General features: G+C 42.4%; 2 protein-coding genes across 3 annotated transcripts in view; one reads left to right on the top strand and one right to left on the bottom strand.

The window, feature by feature from the left end:
* lmo4a (LIM domain only 4a) overlaps positions 1-211 on the bottom strand; it is a 28700-nt gene extending 28489 nt beyond the window's left edge. Inside the window, exon 1 of one of the 2 annotated variants that reach the window (XM_084382343.1) lies at positions 120-211. The gene's annotated coding sequence lies outside the window, so the exon portion shown is untranslated. The remainder of the gene's footprint in view (positions 1-119) is intronic. The other variant, XM_084382344.1, reaches the window with a different exon arrangement.
* Positions 105-16964, top strand: lrsam1 (leucine rich repeat and sterile alpha motif containing 1). Its single transcript, XM_084382342.1, has 25 exons — positions 105-211; positions 3988-4197; positions 4428-4484; positions 4927-4971; positions 5214-5291; positions 5474-5542; positions 5637-5721; positions 5824-5945; positions 6036-6126; positions 7715-7821; positions 7946-7975; positions 8363-8485; positions 8970-9109; positions 9573-9617; positions 10171-10241; positions 10513-10612; positions 10717-10804; positions 10908-10982; positions 11933-12013; positions 12311-12406; positions 12936-13034; positions 13114-13245; positions 13662-13728; positions 14393-14595; positions 15921-16964. The coding sequence occupies exons 2-25, from the start codon at positions 4126-4128 to the stop codon at positions 16041-16043; spliced, it is 2199 nt and encodes a 732-aa protein (XP_084238468.1). The 5' UTR covers positions 105-211; positions 3988-4125; the 3' UTR covers positions 16044-16964.
* The last annotated feature ends 216 nt before the right edge of the window (positions 16965-17180 follow it).

The raw sequence follows: 17180 nt of genomic DNA, 5'->3' as shown, positions 1-17180 counted from the left end.
GTGGAAACCAAGAATATTGCCGCATTTATCCTGTTGTATGAAGCAGAGGAGTATAACAGAATATAATTTCGATTTCAGTTCTAGTGTTGTCGACTGACTTGGCCTATCACTAAGCCTACCTCACGTTAAATGCCCGGCCAGCATCGGAAGTCGCCCTCTGTATCTCCCAGCTCCACAGCAGCAGAGTGCCGCGAGTGAAGCCTGTCAGCCTGTGAGTATGAAACCCAGCGGTCATCTTCCCCGCGTTGCTCTAGTTAACTGTCTACATGCTAGCTTTGTTAGCTGGACTGGCAAGTTATGATAGGGAGGCTTAACATCATAAGCCTTCACAGTGTCGCTAGGAAACACTGCTACATACAGCGAGCTAATGTTCACAGTGTTGCTACTGGGGTTAGCGTAGGTAGCTTTGTGGTGGTTGTTATAAGGTGAAAGTTGGTGCGAGGTTGATAACCGTTGGGCATTATGTGTGCTAGCTCCGCTGTTTGTCTGTCTGTTAGCTACAACCAGCCCTCCTCTCTACTACATCCACACCCACAGGCCCGTGTTAACACAAGCTTCCGCTTTACTGTCATCAATACAGGACTGCACAGCGAGATGCAGCTCCGTTAATGGTCTCATAGTGCAGCTAACTATCAACAAACCGAGTGGTTCAGTTTAGTCACTCATGAGACTTTGTGAGGGAGTCACAGTAGCTGCTGATGTCACTGAAAAAGATGAATGAATAACTGAAATGAGTTTAATATTCGTGTATATTTGATTCTCCTCTCAACCTTTTGGAAGAAACCTTTCCACTCCATATCTCCTGCTCCTAGATGTGTCACAGTTTGTCTATGTCCCACTTCACTTACCCAATATTTCTACGTATTCTGATCTTTAAAGCAACATTATGTCACTTTCTGACCTTAAACTATCAGCTTCAGAGTCACGTTGATGGTACAGTGTCTTGTAACAGGGTGAATGGTGTCTCTGTCACTTGTTTCTGCTCTATGTAACTTCAGTGAGAGGGTTGGATCACAGCGTTACATACATGTTAACATCAACATACAAGTTTTCAACACATCACATTATGATGTCATGAGTTGTGTTTGTAGTTAGCACCTACATAACGTCTGTGAAAGCTGTTACACACCTGGGATTTGTATTTACCACAGAGGTGTTGAACTCAGAAACTGTGGGGAGCACCAGATCACACATAATGACTATTTCTATATAATGTTGCTTTAATAAGATAATGGGAGGAAAGTGTCTAAAATACAGGCCTCACCCTTGTAACATGTACACAGTCACTTTCACTAAATCCACATAAGCTGATGGTCTACGGCTGGCTGCCATCGCCACAACATAACATCCAGGTGCTGAGATGGGACAGACACATGGCTCATGACAGTGGGAGGCTGACTGCTGTCAATCAAGGCAGATTACATATTTTGAAGCTTGTATATCTCCACACATTAGACACACACACATTGGGTTGATGGTTGCTGATTGCGTGGGAGATTTAATGGATGTCTATTTCTACTTGTGTCGATGTCAAGATAATACACGGAACCAACTCTTTCTGAAGCATGTTTTCTGCAGCTCAGGGGAGCAACCGGTTCTGCATCAACAATCCACTTAGTAGTCTCACAATGCCAAACCTCAAGGCACTACAGCTTTTTATGTTTCATCTCTATTGTGTGTTGCTACACTGCAGTCCAGCACTAACAGTTTGACTGGCTGCACTTGCTGTCTGAGATATATTGGCTCTATCGGTGGTAAAACAGTTTAGTAGATTATCTCACCACACAGTTTGTGTCACTGCGACAGTCCCTTTTGTTTTGTCTGCTCTCCTTATATTTTAAATGAGTGGAGAAGTGAAGCAGTTGTATTACTGACCCTGTCTAGGAGGTTTGTTGCTGTAGAGATGAAGCTCACTCTTTCTCTCCCTGCACACCACAATGAAATGGAAACATGCTGCTGGGTTTTTACCATGTAGCCACTGCAGGTAGTCTTGATTTATACTCTTTGCTCAACAAAGCTGGACTATCTGTAGTTCTGTATATTTGTTGCCACTCTAGGTTTTTTCTTCTTCTTTAGAACAGGTTGAGAGTTGATCAGAAAGCAGAGAGCTTCCTGAAGGATGAAAAAATGAAGAAGTGGAAAGCTGTGCAGATACATGGTGGTGACATCTTGTCTGATCAGTCCTCTGACCATTCATTAAGTACAGTATATGTCATTTGCTGCATGAAATAGCCCCTTTGCTCTTTTGTTTCTAGGTGTTAACATTTTATTTAATGTAAAATATGCAGTGTTTTCCCCTGGTTTGAGTAAGACTGAGGTGGATGGATGTATTTGATGCATTTGTAAGATGGTTTGGCGGTCCTCCACTAAGACAATTTGTACAATTGTCTCGATTTTACACCCAGTTGAGTTAAGTGGTGCCCAAAACAGCAAGGGTGCTGCACCTGAAGCCTTATAATGGCAGAGAAAACCCTGATGTATGTGTGTTTGTGTTTGTGATGATACCAGAGGCGCCTCACTATCACCATGAAACACTGTAAGAAACCAGATAACACAGCAGTGACATGATAGAATGGAGAAACTGGAAGAAGTGAAACATAAAAACAGTAAAACATCTTTAATGTACTGTATTCAGCCTGCCTTGGAATGGATGGGAATAACTAGCTTTGACACATTTGAATAATGTAAAGCGGCACTCATTAATATTATTACTTTAAGAAGGGGTCAAATGACCGCGCAAACTGTAATAAGGCATGACTTGTAGTAAGAAGCCCACATAAATTATCAGGGGACTCTGCCTGAGCTGTGTGATATTTAGTTATATATCATGTGATGATAGAAACATTTCTATTGTTTCATTTTATCCTCTATGGTTTATTTTGTTGTGCTGCAGATCTCACTTTTGAAGGCAATAGTTTTCTTCATTTGGAACATGTAGGACGCGGAGCTCTGCTAAAACAGGGTGGTTAGGCTATGCACTGTCTCCTCTCTAACAGGCTGGCCACACTGGCTGTGTGAGCAGTGCGTGGACTGGCATCTTGCTTTTAATGACTGCGTCCATATTAACAGGTTAGAGCAGACACAGTGGCTGCATGGGTCGCGCTGCTCACACGTATATCAAGCAAGGCAGCAGCATCGCTTCATCTAGACTCTAGAGATTCGGAGTCTCGCCTTTTTTTACTCCAACAAGTGCAGTTCTCAGCATAAATTGACATGGAGACGTCCTGTAGACAGTCACATTGACATCATAGCAGTGTTTCACTATAGTTTTAACGTCTGTATGTGTAGGATATGTCACAGACAGGAAGAGAATACACACAGGTGAAGGGCAGTTTTTTTTCTTCCTTCTTCCTCTCTTTCCCCCTCCCACTTTCTGGTTCTTTCAGTGGGGTAAAGGAAAATCACGTCATCATATTTATTGATGATTATCAAAGTCAAACTCACAGACAGGGCAGGCAGGAGCCACACACACACAGGAAAGAGCAGCAGCAGCAGCAGCAGCAGCTCAGCAACACAGCCACCACACAGCACACAAGCAGCTGGTGAACAAAGTGGAGCATTTAGCAGCTAAAGAGCCATACATGTTTCTCAGGAGTTGGTGGAGACCAAAACTAGAGCTAAAAGGAGAGTGAATATTGGACTTTCTTGGACATTCATCATGTGGACACAAACATGACTTCAAACAAATGCTAATGTCACTCACCTTGCTGATGGTGTAAATAGGCAACTGGAGGCTAACACTTTCCCTTTGTCAACATTTTAAGGTGATATTATGTCTGTGTGCATTGTGTGTTTTCAGCTATTTCTGCTGCCCCAAGTCGCCAAATAATTCATTAAACCAACTACCCCCTACATAATTTCCACCTTTGATTATAGTTTATAGTTATTGCATGTTATGGAAGTTCAAAAGTTTTATTGCAGTATGACTTCAAGTTATATTACTTCATCTGATTAGTCCATAATATCACCCTGTTCTTAATTTTTTAGTGTGCGGGCAGGGTCGTCGGTGTTTTCCAACCGGTCCATCAGTCCTCTGGAGCAGCTCTTGTTGTAGTGGAGGAACAGGAGGGAAACCCAGCAGACGGACAGACAGACAGACAGAGAGGGAAACAGGCAGGACTGAGGATGCCTCTGTTCTTCAAAAAGAGGAAGCCCAGCGAGGAGTCCCACAAGAGACTGGAATATCAGCTGTGCCGGGTAAGAAGAGCGTGTTTATGTCACAGTGTTTCCCAGCTAACCTCCAGTCTCCACCTCACAGCTTTAGAACACCTTGGTGCTAGTGCTGAGGGCTGCGTCAACAACCTGTACGATAATACTGACTCGCCCCGTATTTATGTGTATTTGGTGTGTAAGTTTGTGAGCACACCATTATGTTTCCTCGCCATCTCAAAGAAGGAATATCTCAATAACTGTTCCTCATTCTTCAGTCTAAGGAGGCAGGTGCTGATGACATCCTGGACATCTCTGCCTGTGAGCTCTCAGAGGTGAGTATGTTACTGGCAACAATTATTATATTATTAGTATAACGAATGTTTCTTGTCAAACCTTTGAAGGTGAATAAATAGATTAAAAAACACCAAATCCACTTTGTTGTAAAACGAGTTGAGTTGAACCAATGGCACTGTTAAAGGGTTTGTTGGGAGTTTTTTAAGTGGGGTTGTGCGAGGTAGTGACTATCACTGTAGTACCAACAGTAGCTGGGCCTCAGTTTGTAACAGCAGTGCCGGTGTAGGTAGCTTAGCGTTGTACTGCCGTGTGCAGTGCGTGGGGTCGGCAGTATTTAGGCCACCTAAGAAATAAATAGCAGTTTGAGTGTTCACTATATTAAGAATATTTCCACTGCTTTACCTTCCAGTCTGGTAGGCCTTTCCTTTGGCACTATGCTTATATATTATTTATCTAAATCTAAGGTTTGTTCTGTTACAGGCTCCCTCAAGTGCATTTTCCATTTGCAAGGTGCTACAGAAGAAGGTAAGGGGGTAACATGGAGACATCTCCAGTAACATACCTGTTTGTGTCTATTACATACTTCAATGTGCTTTAAGCTTCAGTGTTACTGTATCACCAGTGATTACTGTATACAAGAATTACTGGTGATACATCACCTTATACATTAATACACACACACACACACAGACACACACACACAGGATAGTGTGTGTCACTGGTTGTACAGTCAGCAGTCAGACGTGTCCTCTGTTACTCTCCTTCAGGTCTTTATCCTCCATCACAATGAGCTGAGGTCATTGCTGCCCAAAGGATGTGACGTCAGCACTCTTTCCACTTTAAAGGTGATGTAAGCTAGACACAAGCATAATGGGACATTTAAGTGGCTGTTATTACAGTAAACATTACAAACCACTTATTCATTTTGGACTTTTGTAAAGATAATGGTGGCTGTCTTTGGTCTCTCTCTGAGCCCTGCTGCATCACTAAGACAGAAAAGCTTGACTGAATCTGTTGGCCTTTAAAGGTTTTGGATCTGCACAACAACAAGCTCAGCTGTCTTCCAGAGGACATTGGGAAGCTGACGTCACTGCAGGTAATACTATTCTGACCTCGAGTCATGATACAGAGGAAATGAAGGAGTGAATGAAAGCTACTCACCATCCATGTGTGTGTTGTGTGTCTGTCAGATTCTAAATGTGGAGAAGAACCGTTTAAAGAGCCTTCCAGACTCCATCGGGGATCTGCGGCTTCTGCAGACGCTCAATTTGAAGGGTATCATGCAAACAGCTTCCTGTTAACTCCATGAGTGAGATGACATGTACAAGTCACAAGACACTGATTAATTTTTTTGCCCGTCACTGTATGTCTGTACAGGTAACTGTCTCAGTGAGCTGCCATCAGTAGTTGGTTCTCTGAGCAGCCTGCGCACCCTCGACGTGAGCGACAACACCATCGTCCAGCTGCCCAAAACTCTGGCCTACATCCGCACCCTCGAGGTGTGTGTCTTGAGAAATAAACTTGAACACAGGAAGGCTAAACACTAAGATATGGTTGTATATAAACCCTGTGTTTGTGTGCTGTGACAGAGCTTTACACTTGATGCTGCCATGATGACCTACCCATCCGTGTCTGTGTGTACAGAGGGCACAGAGAGCATCCAACGCTTCCTTTGCTCTGGTGAGGTTAACTCCATTATTAAATTGGATTTTTGATTATTGCAGAAAATAATGTCAAACACAAGTTTCTGATACTTACAGGTTGTGTTCATCAAGATAATCTTGACAGATGAACTCCACTTTGGGATTTTTGAAGCTTAAATGAAATCTCTAGCAGTAAAAATCTAATGTTAGAAACAGACGACATCATGGTCACATGACTTAAACGTCACCACCACTAAGCGTCTTACTACACAATTACTATGCAGGTTTTCTATAAACTGATCAATGTACCAGTTGTAAAGTCAGAGTTAGAATAGTTTGTAACTAGAGTCGGCCTGTAAAGACGGACTAGTGAGTAGATGAGTCTCTGTGTTTGCTGTGATGACGATTAATGTCCAAGACGACCTCTGTAGTCTCATTTAGACACTTGTTATCAACCGCTGTTTTTAACACACGGAAGAGCTTTATAATTAAACTGTGGGACATTTTAATCATGTATTTTATGTCGTAGAACAAAACGAGAATATCTTCTAAGCCTGAGGTAACCGCACACCTTATTTCAGTCATTTAACTGAAAACCCATTCAAAAACTCACAGACTTTGAGACGAGGGAACACTAAGTGCAAAAATGCTAACTGATTTCTGGGTTTTAGGACTCATTCTTGCAGCACTCTATTGAACTGTATTTAATAAATCTGAAGGCACCTCTACACAGGAGGCCTTTCAGCATTTTTCAGCCGTTCATCTCTCTTAATCAGTAGATCTCAGCAGTACATATATTTCAGGCTACAGCTTAATAATTAGTCAAATATTTATAAAAAAAGAAATCTATGATTATAACTGGTGAATGTAATGTAACTCCACTCATTTCTTAATTACCGCATGCTGATAAAGGAATATTCTGCTGTTTTTCCGCACATGAGTATCTCACATCCAGGAACTTATGTTGTAAACTCTACCGCTGACTGCCCCGGTAACGAACTGTCCACATTGAAGGCACCTTGACAGACATGGTCCAGCCTTGTACTAGGTTTTGACCTAGTCTTGTTAACATTAATTCATGACAACATTTTCAAGTAGACATCCAAAATTAAAGTATGAACGTTAAAGTAATCATAATGAATAATGTGTACTGAAATGATAAAATGTTTGTGTATTTGAAATCCTACACAACTCTGCAGTACTGAAGCATAAGGCTGATCTCATCCAAAAACTATAAAAACACATGAAGCAGCCGTACTGTTGCATTGGATGACATGCCCGTTCCCATATACATTGCCTTCGTAGTCACAGCTGTGCAAACAAAGAATCATATACCTCAGTTGTATTGAAGCAACACAGTGGTAGTGTCAGCCAGTACAGTGGTACAACTCTTATGTATTTCTTTTAGTTCTTTTGATAGTGTGGTAGTTTGATCATTAATCCACGTTAGTGCAGCACACTGGAGGAGTTGTGGAAAGAGTGGTAATCCATCCGTGGAAATGAAGGTTAAAATCAAACTGGTCTGTGTGGCGGGTACGGTGCTCTGAAAAGGAATTTACCCTTTGATTAATAAAATGTAAGTCTTAATATTCATGGGCACCTGTATTTGACTGTGTTGTTTTCAGAGCTGGGAGAGGAGTACTGCCCCCCATCCCAGTATCTCCTGCCGGTGCTGGAGACTGACTGTGGCAAACAGACTGACTGTCTGGACAGCTTGGAGGAGGCCTGGCAGGTACAATGTGTGACAGTTACACTCAGGAGTAGAATGTGGTGCTCTTTACTTGGACCTTGTTAATTGTTGTTTATACTGAATTGCCTGGAAGTCTCATTCAGTCTTTCGTCACTTTCTGTTGCAGAACAAATTCAGCGACTACGAGAAGAGAAAGGTGCGAGACTCCAGCGACACAAACACTAACCCCATTCACACTGCCCTTTCAATGTTGCACACATGACATCGTTAGATATCCATGGCTTTCACCTGATCTCCTGCCCACCAGCAGCCTCGGTCCTGGCCTACCCCGTGGACTTTAGATTGCACAGTCCCTCCATCAACAGTGTCTTCAGGGATACATTTTGGAATACCTTGTTTTTCTTCAGTAACTGCTGAGAGAATACCCCTGCCTGTACTTAAAGCTGCACTAATCAATATTTTCAAATAAACAAAACCCTTTTTTTTAAAAAAAAGTTTGTAGTAGAGTGTGTAAGTTGCCATGCACATGCCATGTACACATATCGTATAGTTTAAGTATCGGACTTGTTTCTCTGTCCTTCAGGAAGAGAAGAATCAGCAGAAGCTGGCCTTCGAGCGGCACCTGGAGGAGAAGCAAAAGGAGCACACCCAGCTTATGCTCATGAACAACTCCCGCAAGGCGAACATTCTCAACTCGGTCCGACAGGTACACAGCATGCTCACTAGGTACCGTACGTCCTCATACAGTGTCCAGGGCCTTTATTTACCCCAACTGCAGAAGGTAAAGGTGAGCCAGCCAAGACGGACAACGTTTATTAGCCAAATGATTTTAATCAACTGCTGGCATACCACCGCCTCTCCGCTCAACCCCCACAACAAGTGTCACCAGGTCACCAAGGAAGAATCTATGGGAGAGGGGCACTTATATCCTGTCTATTTATTATTCTGTGGGCCGTAAGAATTTAAACCCAGCCTCAGACTGGTCTGCATAGCGAATTGTAAATCAGACGCACATTGTAGGCTACATATTGTCATACATGCTACAATGACTTCTGTCACCAGCAGCACAGTTTTTAGAGGTTTTTAGTTTGTTTGTTTTTCACACAAATTCTGCCATGTACTGTTTAAACTTCACCTGATATTTATTGGCTGACACTAAACCTTAGTGTGTTTATCTGTCTGATGTGTAGGAGCAGGAGCGTGTGGAGCAGGGGGTCAACCAGCAGCAGAGGGCTCAGGAGGCCGAGAGGCTGCTGGTGCTGGAGAAAGTCCGACAAGCTGAAGACGGCATCAGCAGCCGCGTCAGCAACATGCTGATGGACAAAAACAGGTAGGACCTGAAGGAAGTGGCTACATAGTGCGTTGAGTCGGTGTATCTGTGAGGCAGGAGATTATTTTCTTGAGTAATTGATTAGTTGTTCCGTCATAAAATGGCGAAAAATGTTTCCAGAGCCATCGATGACGTCCTCAAATGTCTTGTTTTGTCCACAAGCCAAAGATATTCAGTTCAGTGTCATAGGGGAGGAAAGAAATCAGAAAATGAATACAGCTGGAGAAGGTGAAATGTTATTTCAAAAAACAGCGTGTGTCCAGCACACACCAACATATAAACTCACTCACACACAGAGTTTTGAGGATTTTTTTCTTTAAAGAATGACTCAAACCAATTAATTATCAAAATAGTTGGCAATGAATTTAATAGTTGAGAACTAAAAGATTAATAGTTGCAGCTCTGTGTCACATTATAGCTTTATTTATTTATATTTATAGTTTTATTATTTCACTCTCTCTAGGCAGAAGAAAAGTGCAGAGTTTCTTCAAGCCATGGAGGAAGATCGGTGAGTGGACAGACTACTGATCCATACCATCCAGATCTATTACAGCCAGAGTATATGAGTCACTCCAGCACACAGCAGCACTCATCCAATTGTTTTCCACTTACCAGGCTGAGCCTATTTATAGAGCACTTTCCAAGTAAATTGCACAGAGTGCAGGATTATACGACACAAGAGGCCTTCAAGAACAGCAGCATACTGGAGTGGAAACATAAATTTCAAAAAATGTAATGAATGAATAAATGAATTAGTTGTTAGAAAGTCCAATCTGTGAAAGTTAGCCTGGCTGTAATGTGATTGGTTCACAGTCAGTGTAGTGGTGTCTTGATTGGTGCTGATGTAACGTCATCATGTCTGTCCCATAGTCTCCTTCTGGAGATATTTCTTTCTTTAGCTCGTAACTGTTGGTGAAATTGTCAAATGAATGTTACTGATTGACAGAGTTTAGAAAGGGCTTTGGTGTGTGCTTCATTTTTGTAGCTGGGTGAGCTGTGAAGCTGGCAGGTTTTGCTCTCTTTCCCCTTTACTGTAAAATTGTTGTTGACGTCCTCCTCAGGATCCGTATGGAGCATCTGGCTGCCATCACGCAGGAAGAAGCAAACTCACTGAGGAAGAAGGAGGTGGCAGGTAAGCAGTAATTAAGGCTCGGCAATATGGCCTCAAAATAACACTGTGATATTTTACACTTTGTCAGATACACAATACATCTCTCAATACTTTGAAATCTCCTCATAGGCACTGTATATGACTAAAAATGAACACAATAACATGTAATAAGTCTTTCAAACCAGGAAAAGACGACACTTATGACATATTACAGTATAATGATCAACCAGAATCCAAGACATCGTATAGTCTGCCTCACAACAGATGTTCTTTTCCTCTTTTTGTGTTGTAGCGGCCATGCAGAAGATGCTGTCGGACAGCTGTGCCATGGGCCTCCTGCAGGAGGCCAGTGATGTTCGCCGACAGAGCCTGGTGTCTGAGGCCTGCAGAAGGTCAAACATGCACACACAAATAAACATAAAGCCACACAAACACCAGGTCTGAGCAGATCTATACTAACATTAGTGTGGTTTCTCTTCCCTTGTCTTACAAACAGTATGGAGACTTTGGACAGGAAGTTTGATAAGATGCTGTCCCTCCAGGTTTTGGACAAATCTAAAGCCATCGCCCAAATCTTACAGGAGGTATGTGGTGCCCGAGTGCCTGCTGTAGTTAACACCAGGGTCATTAGAGCTTGTTGAGACAGCGTGAATCAGCACTGTCATGTCCTCTGATTGTTCACTGCAGGAGGAGATACAGAAAGCAGCGTTCCAGGCTCTGCAGCTGCAGAAAGACGCTGTACACGGCTACATCCGCAACCAGGTCTGTGTGGGCGTGTGGAGATGGGTGGGGTTAGAGTCAAACCTGTCAGTGGGGTCTGTTTTTTATGGTACTGATAGAATGGAGCTCACCATAACATGATAAACTGTATGGTAGAGCGTGTGGATTCATGTTTCTGTTCAGTCAGTGAAGAAGCACACTCTTATCACTCTTTACAGGAATAGATTCTGTATTTCATTCCTCAAGTTCACATTCTGTGTCGCTCTTTATGCCTTACTTTTTAAATTGTGACAGAGGCCAGTGACACTGAGAGTTGAATCTAGTTGTTGTAGCTCGTAGTTTCAATATCTGCTGTAAATAACCCGGATCTGTGTGTCAAATCTAATTGAATTAGGCCTGGAAAGTCCTTAAAAAGTCCTTGAATTTGATGTTAAAGAATGTGTGGGAAACCTCAGTTTTCCCGAACGTCAAAGCCTGTTTAATTTCATTGTTTCAAGATAATGAAGACTGGATTCAAATCCTGATGCTGCTCTGTGTCTGCTGGATGTTTGAACAGGCCACTGTTTGCTACATCAACTTAAAATGTATATAGTCAGTGTTGTGTTTGCAGCTTGTTATGTTGCTTCCAAGTGGCCAGAACTCAATTAATGGAGAGCTGTGAGAGGTTTGTTTTTTTCACTGGCTGTTAGAAGAGATAAAGTTCCTCTGTTAAAGATGAAGATGAAATTAAATGCTGCTGACTCTGGGCATTATTGACATTTCTTCTTTAGTTTTGTTCTTTTTTCACTCGCAGCCCGTCCATTACTAATTCATTTTAACTCATCCTCTTGAAGTAAATGTTTTTGACTTTTTGGTCACCAGTCAGGTTCCAAGGAAACCTGTGTAGTACAACCCGCAGACAGAAAATCATTTCATCAATGATTTCACTTTTTGCGTTCAGCAGCATGTCCCTTCTCCTGCTAGCTTCATGTTTGCTCCTCCACTGTCCCCAGATCAAGCTCATAGAGGGTGAATTAAAGCAGCTGACTAAATTGGAGATTAAAAGACGCAATCTGGATGCTGAGAACCTGCAGGTAGGTGTCACCGCCTTCTTTCTTTGCCCTCCCACATTTACCTGATTTTTTTTTTCTTCTTCCTGTTGATTACAATATCATTTCATGTCATTGCTCCATGGCAACAACTGTTTACACAATGAGGCTCAAGAAAATAATCAGGAGTGAAGAGTATTAGATACACTCATACTCATCATATTAATTATGTCAGAGCCTGCTTCATTTTGTAGTCTTTCAACAGTATTCACTGATGAGTGTGTATCGTCACTCTACATGATGATGGTGTGTCTGTGTGTGCGTGTGTGTGTGTGTGTGCAGGAGGTTCTGGTGGAGCAGCGCACAGCTCTCAGTGACTTGTTGCAGCAGCTGCTCAAGCAGAGGGACCAGAGAGAGCAGGAGCTGCGACAGGTTCTGGTGAGGAAACTTCTCTTTTCAGTATCAAGCAGCAGCCCCATCCACACTGCCCTTTCACCGCCGGAATCATGTGCCGATACTCCGCCTCGCCGGCTGGGTGAAAGTTACAGATGCGGAGAGGGGGGACAGTTTCACTGCGGCTCTGAGTATCAGAGCTGCAGCAGAGGCGAGCCAGCGTCTGTGTGAATGGGAAAAGCCGGAGACGCGGATCAGGGGTGTGTCGGTCTGGTGGTGTTCACAGTCTGACAGCCAAACAGATCCTTCACTCAGAGGCAGAGAAATGGCGAGCCTTCGTTGCGGAGATAATGCGGCGTCTCTGTGTGAAAAGGGCTAGCATCTCATGCTGTCCTCTTTTACAGCTTATCAGAATGCTGCTAGTGGTTGCAGACATTTGCCTTCTGTTCAGTCGTTCACACGCATCAGTTAGTCCTCATTTGCACTGAAACATTCAGTCTGTTCTCCCCTGTTGTCTTTCTTATTCTGAGGTCAAGTGGTTAAATGAGATCAACAATCACTGTGTGTCTTCCAGGCGGAGATGGAGCGGAAGTCTGAGTCCAATCAGCAGAACTACTGGATGATCCAGTACCAGAGACTGTTGGATGCCAAGCCTCTGTCACTGCGCATGCAGGTACGGTAAAGAGCAGGGAGGACAGGCATAACATGTGGAAACCAAACTGTGCTGCTCCTAAACTCTAATCTGGTTGCAGGAAGCCGGCGTGGAGAAAGAGTTGGTCAACCTGTTGTGTAAACTGTCAGGTCAGCACTACCTGCCCATCCTGGCTCATCACCGAGTGACCACTGAGGCCCTTCGCCACATGAACTCCTCCGACCTCAAAAAGGTCTGTCTGCGGCATCATTAATAACATGTTTCTGTCAGCTGGCACCTGACTACATACTGTAACTAGCACAAAAAAATGCCATCTTATGTCCTTCATGAAACTGTGCCTAACCAGCCTAAAAGTCAGACTGAATTTCTATTTTTAGTTTCAATTCATGTTTCAGTCCGTTAGCATCTCTGGGCAGCCGTTAGCATCTCTGGGCGACTGTTGGGGTTAGGACCAAAAGCAGAGCTGAAGAGAGAGGGAATATCTAGTAAATTCTCCCAGTGGACACTAATGAATGCTAACATTTCTGCCATGTCAGCTTAAAAGTTGATAAGATGTCAGTCTGGTGTTTACAGTTTGTGAATGTGAATGTAGGTGTAACTGTCCCTGATGTGCAGAATAATCAGCATTGTCCATTTCTCTTTTGTCAGCTTGGCATCAATGAAGTAGGAATCCAGAAAGCTCTTCTGAAATGGGCTCGGGACTACTATCCTGAAGGTACATCACACACATCCAGTATCTCTCTGTTATACATTAATACTACATACAACAAGTTGCCAAATGGAGTATGATGTGTGAGTGAATGATCTGTGGCCACAAAACAACATGTGATATGTGAAGTCTCAACAATCTGTCATCTCATAATGTTTAGTTTCTGTTGTCAAACATGTGTAAATCCAATTCTAAGTTTATTATTGACGTCACAGTTAAATCAGGTGTTGTCCCCGAACTACATTATATGGTCGGGTTGAATATTCATGATTTATTCTTTATTATTTTTATTTTCAAGTTTTAATTATGGCCCCAAAATACCCAGTAGTAGGGTAAAAAATGATCAGTGATTTTCAAGGTCAATTAATGAATTTATTTTCTTTATGGATGAACTAATCCTTGATACAGACCGTAGAACAATAAAAAAAAATGAAAACAAAAGGGATATTTAACATGCGAGTGCAATGTTTCCTCCGGTCTAGTAGGAAAAGTGAGTCCTGTCAATAAAGTCATGAAAAGGCCAACATTTTGACATAGTGGCAAATTTTACAAATGGATTAAAGCTTAGATAGCAACAATGCACCATTTCAAGGACGAAGGATGATGGTTAAGGCATTGAAACTCATTAAGTCAATGAAAAGCCGACCCGTTTGATTTTCTCCTCTACCAGGAGCTTGTAAGGCTCCCCAGCAGGACGAGGAGGCTGAAGCCGCCCCCACAGCTCCGTCCCCTTCCCCTCCATTTCTTTCCAACACCTCAGCCTTCCAGATGCCCAGCACACCAACCACCCCGGGGACCCCCGTCACCCCGTCAGCCCCCAGCCCTGTGGAGGGACCAGGAAGCTCCGAGTGTGTGGTCTGCATGGAGACTGGGGTAAGAAAAACACTCTCCATAATAGAGAATATAATCAACACAACATTTGTTACTGTTGTTTCATGAATGTGGTACCTGGACTTCACACCAGCAGCGTGACATCAATGGTACATAACACAACGAAATTCAAGGCTTTGTCCTGGGTCCTGTTTTGTTTGTCAAAACCAAATTAAATCTCAGCTGCACAGATGGCAGCAGCAATGAACTGATATCACAAATGCAGCCTAAACTCATCTGTTCGGTGGGAATAATAGTTTTCAAGAAGGCAACATTAAAACTATACAGAAGGAATACAGCAGTTGTCTTTCAGTGCAGTATTCATTTATTTTATTTCCTCTGCCTACAGCAGCCAAGTGTCCTTTACTGTTTGTTGAGAACCATCATTTTCATTGTATTATCATTCATTTTTTTGAGTTTTCGTCACTATCTAAGTAACCCAGTGAAAACTGTTTCTACGACCACAGGTTCACTGCAAACAGGAACTGCTAATAGTTCATTCAGTTTGTTTAATGGTGCCGATTTTCCAAAAGGTAAACGTTGGTGATAGAAAAAGGAAGTCTAGTTACACTTTATATTCACTGTCCACCTTTTTATATGAGTGTCTAAATTCTGAGTGTGCACATCTGTCCATAACTACGTGCACTCAAACTCAACAATGGAACAAAATGTGTTCATGGCATGTGCCAACAATCCCACAATGCAATGCTTCACATTGTACAGATAGAAAGTTCCCGTGCAGCGGCTCTATGCCTGTCAGTGATAACATCAGTGATGCTGGTGAATAATAACAAGTTTAATGAAACTCAATTTACGCCTCACCATAGAGCGTCAGTCTGTTCCAGCTGCCAGTCAAAGGTCACAGCAAATGTGCCTTTTCACCATTACTCGTGACATGAACTGACAACAATCCTCCTCAAACTGAATCTTTCAAATCAAGACAACAAAATGTTTTTTAATAACTGTAGATGTAACACTTCACTAATACGTCATAGCGAATGTATCACTAATGAAACTGAGTGGACGTAGATTCTAACAGTTACTGTGGGAGGTTTTAGGAAATCCTTCAAAACTAAATTAGAACATGTACCATTTAATTAATCTAAAAAGAAAAGTGTGTAAAAATAGGACACAGACACTGACTCCTTGGCACCATTGTACCTCCTGTTTATATCCCCCCAAATCACATTTGTCTTGATTTTGTCTGAGGGGGTGGCCAGAGCCTCAGACTTTAGACAAACTTTAGCAAACTAACACACTGTTCACATATCACACATATACTCGCACTCATCCAGAGGACTGACCACGTCTTGTCTCTGTGTCTCCAGGCTCAGGTCATCTTCCTGCCCTGCGGTCATGTATGCTGTTGTCAGGTCTGCAGCGAGGCTCTGCAGAACTGCCCTCTGTGTCGTAGCAACATATCCCAGCGGATACGTCTCTACCACAGCTAGAGCCACCTGCGCTGCTGTGCTACTCCTTCACTCACTGCAGCGTACTTTATTTCTGCATGATCATATGCTGACCTTGTCATGTATAAAAAGCTTTTAGAAGGGTTTCAACGAGCTGAGCCACTTTCCTGTATTAACAAAACAGTACTTTATAATGTATATGCAGAAACAAGTTGAAATAGAACTGTTTTTAATGTGTTTTTGGTTGTCACTGGCATCCAGGCATGTTGTAATTTGTTCTTTTAAATTCTTTCTTTTTTTAAAAATCTGTATTTTAGGGGCCAGGTGGATTACACCACTCACTGGTTGAAGACTGACTCTTTGCCTTATTATCTTCTCAATTGATGTGTGCCTTTTTCTGGAAATCTCTCTTTTTTTTAAGCAATACTCGTGTTGTCAACCAAAGTAACACCTGTCCAACATTTATTTAAGTTAACTAAAACATAGTGTTAAATCATGGTTGCTTTTTGCTATCATTGCTGGTTATTCTTCCATCCATCACACAACCTGTCCTGCCCTCGCTGTCTGCAGCTGTCTGCTCACCTGGATGTTAATCCAGCCTTCGACCTCACTGGACATTCCGTTCCACCTGTCTCTCACGTGTCTATTATTGCTACATATGGTGCACATGTATGAACTCACAACGCATCACCTGTTGGTAGCCATCACTAATGTTACTGTACTCTTTCAAGTGCTCTTAACTTTGACATCTCAGCATGTTTCAAGAAATATCTTTACTGTGTATGAGTCTGTTAAATGTTGTGTGTTCTATATCAATCACATATTTCAAATCAACAGAATATATATATATATGTGTGTGTCATTTTCCTGCACCCACCTCGTGCTCAATGTAAAAGCCTTGTGTCTGTTACTACACAAGCAGCCACATCTGGAAATGTACTGAAATACAGTATACAAGCCGAGTGATGTTGTTGAGTCTCCATAATGTATAAAACTGTTTTAAATGCTTTCTGTAGGTAGAGATATAGCCAGCATGTTTTTATTTAACTGTCCCTGTAAAAGTTGTCTTGTACATATGACACTCATGTTTTACTGTATCGTTTAGCTGTAATGTGAGAAGGTCTGTGACCAGGCAGCCATGTTTAGCCACCAAAACAAAGAACAGAGAGGCTCCGATGA

This window comes from Pagrus pagrus (genome assembly GCF_965226575.1).
Source record: "Pagrus pagrus genome assembly, chromosome: 19".
Classification (NCBI taxonomy): Eukaryota; Metazoa; Chordata; class Actinopteri; order Spariformes; family Sparidae; genus Pagrus; species Pagrus pagrus.
This window is presented reverse-complemented; position numbering and strand designations above follow the sequence as displayed.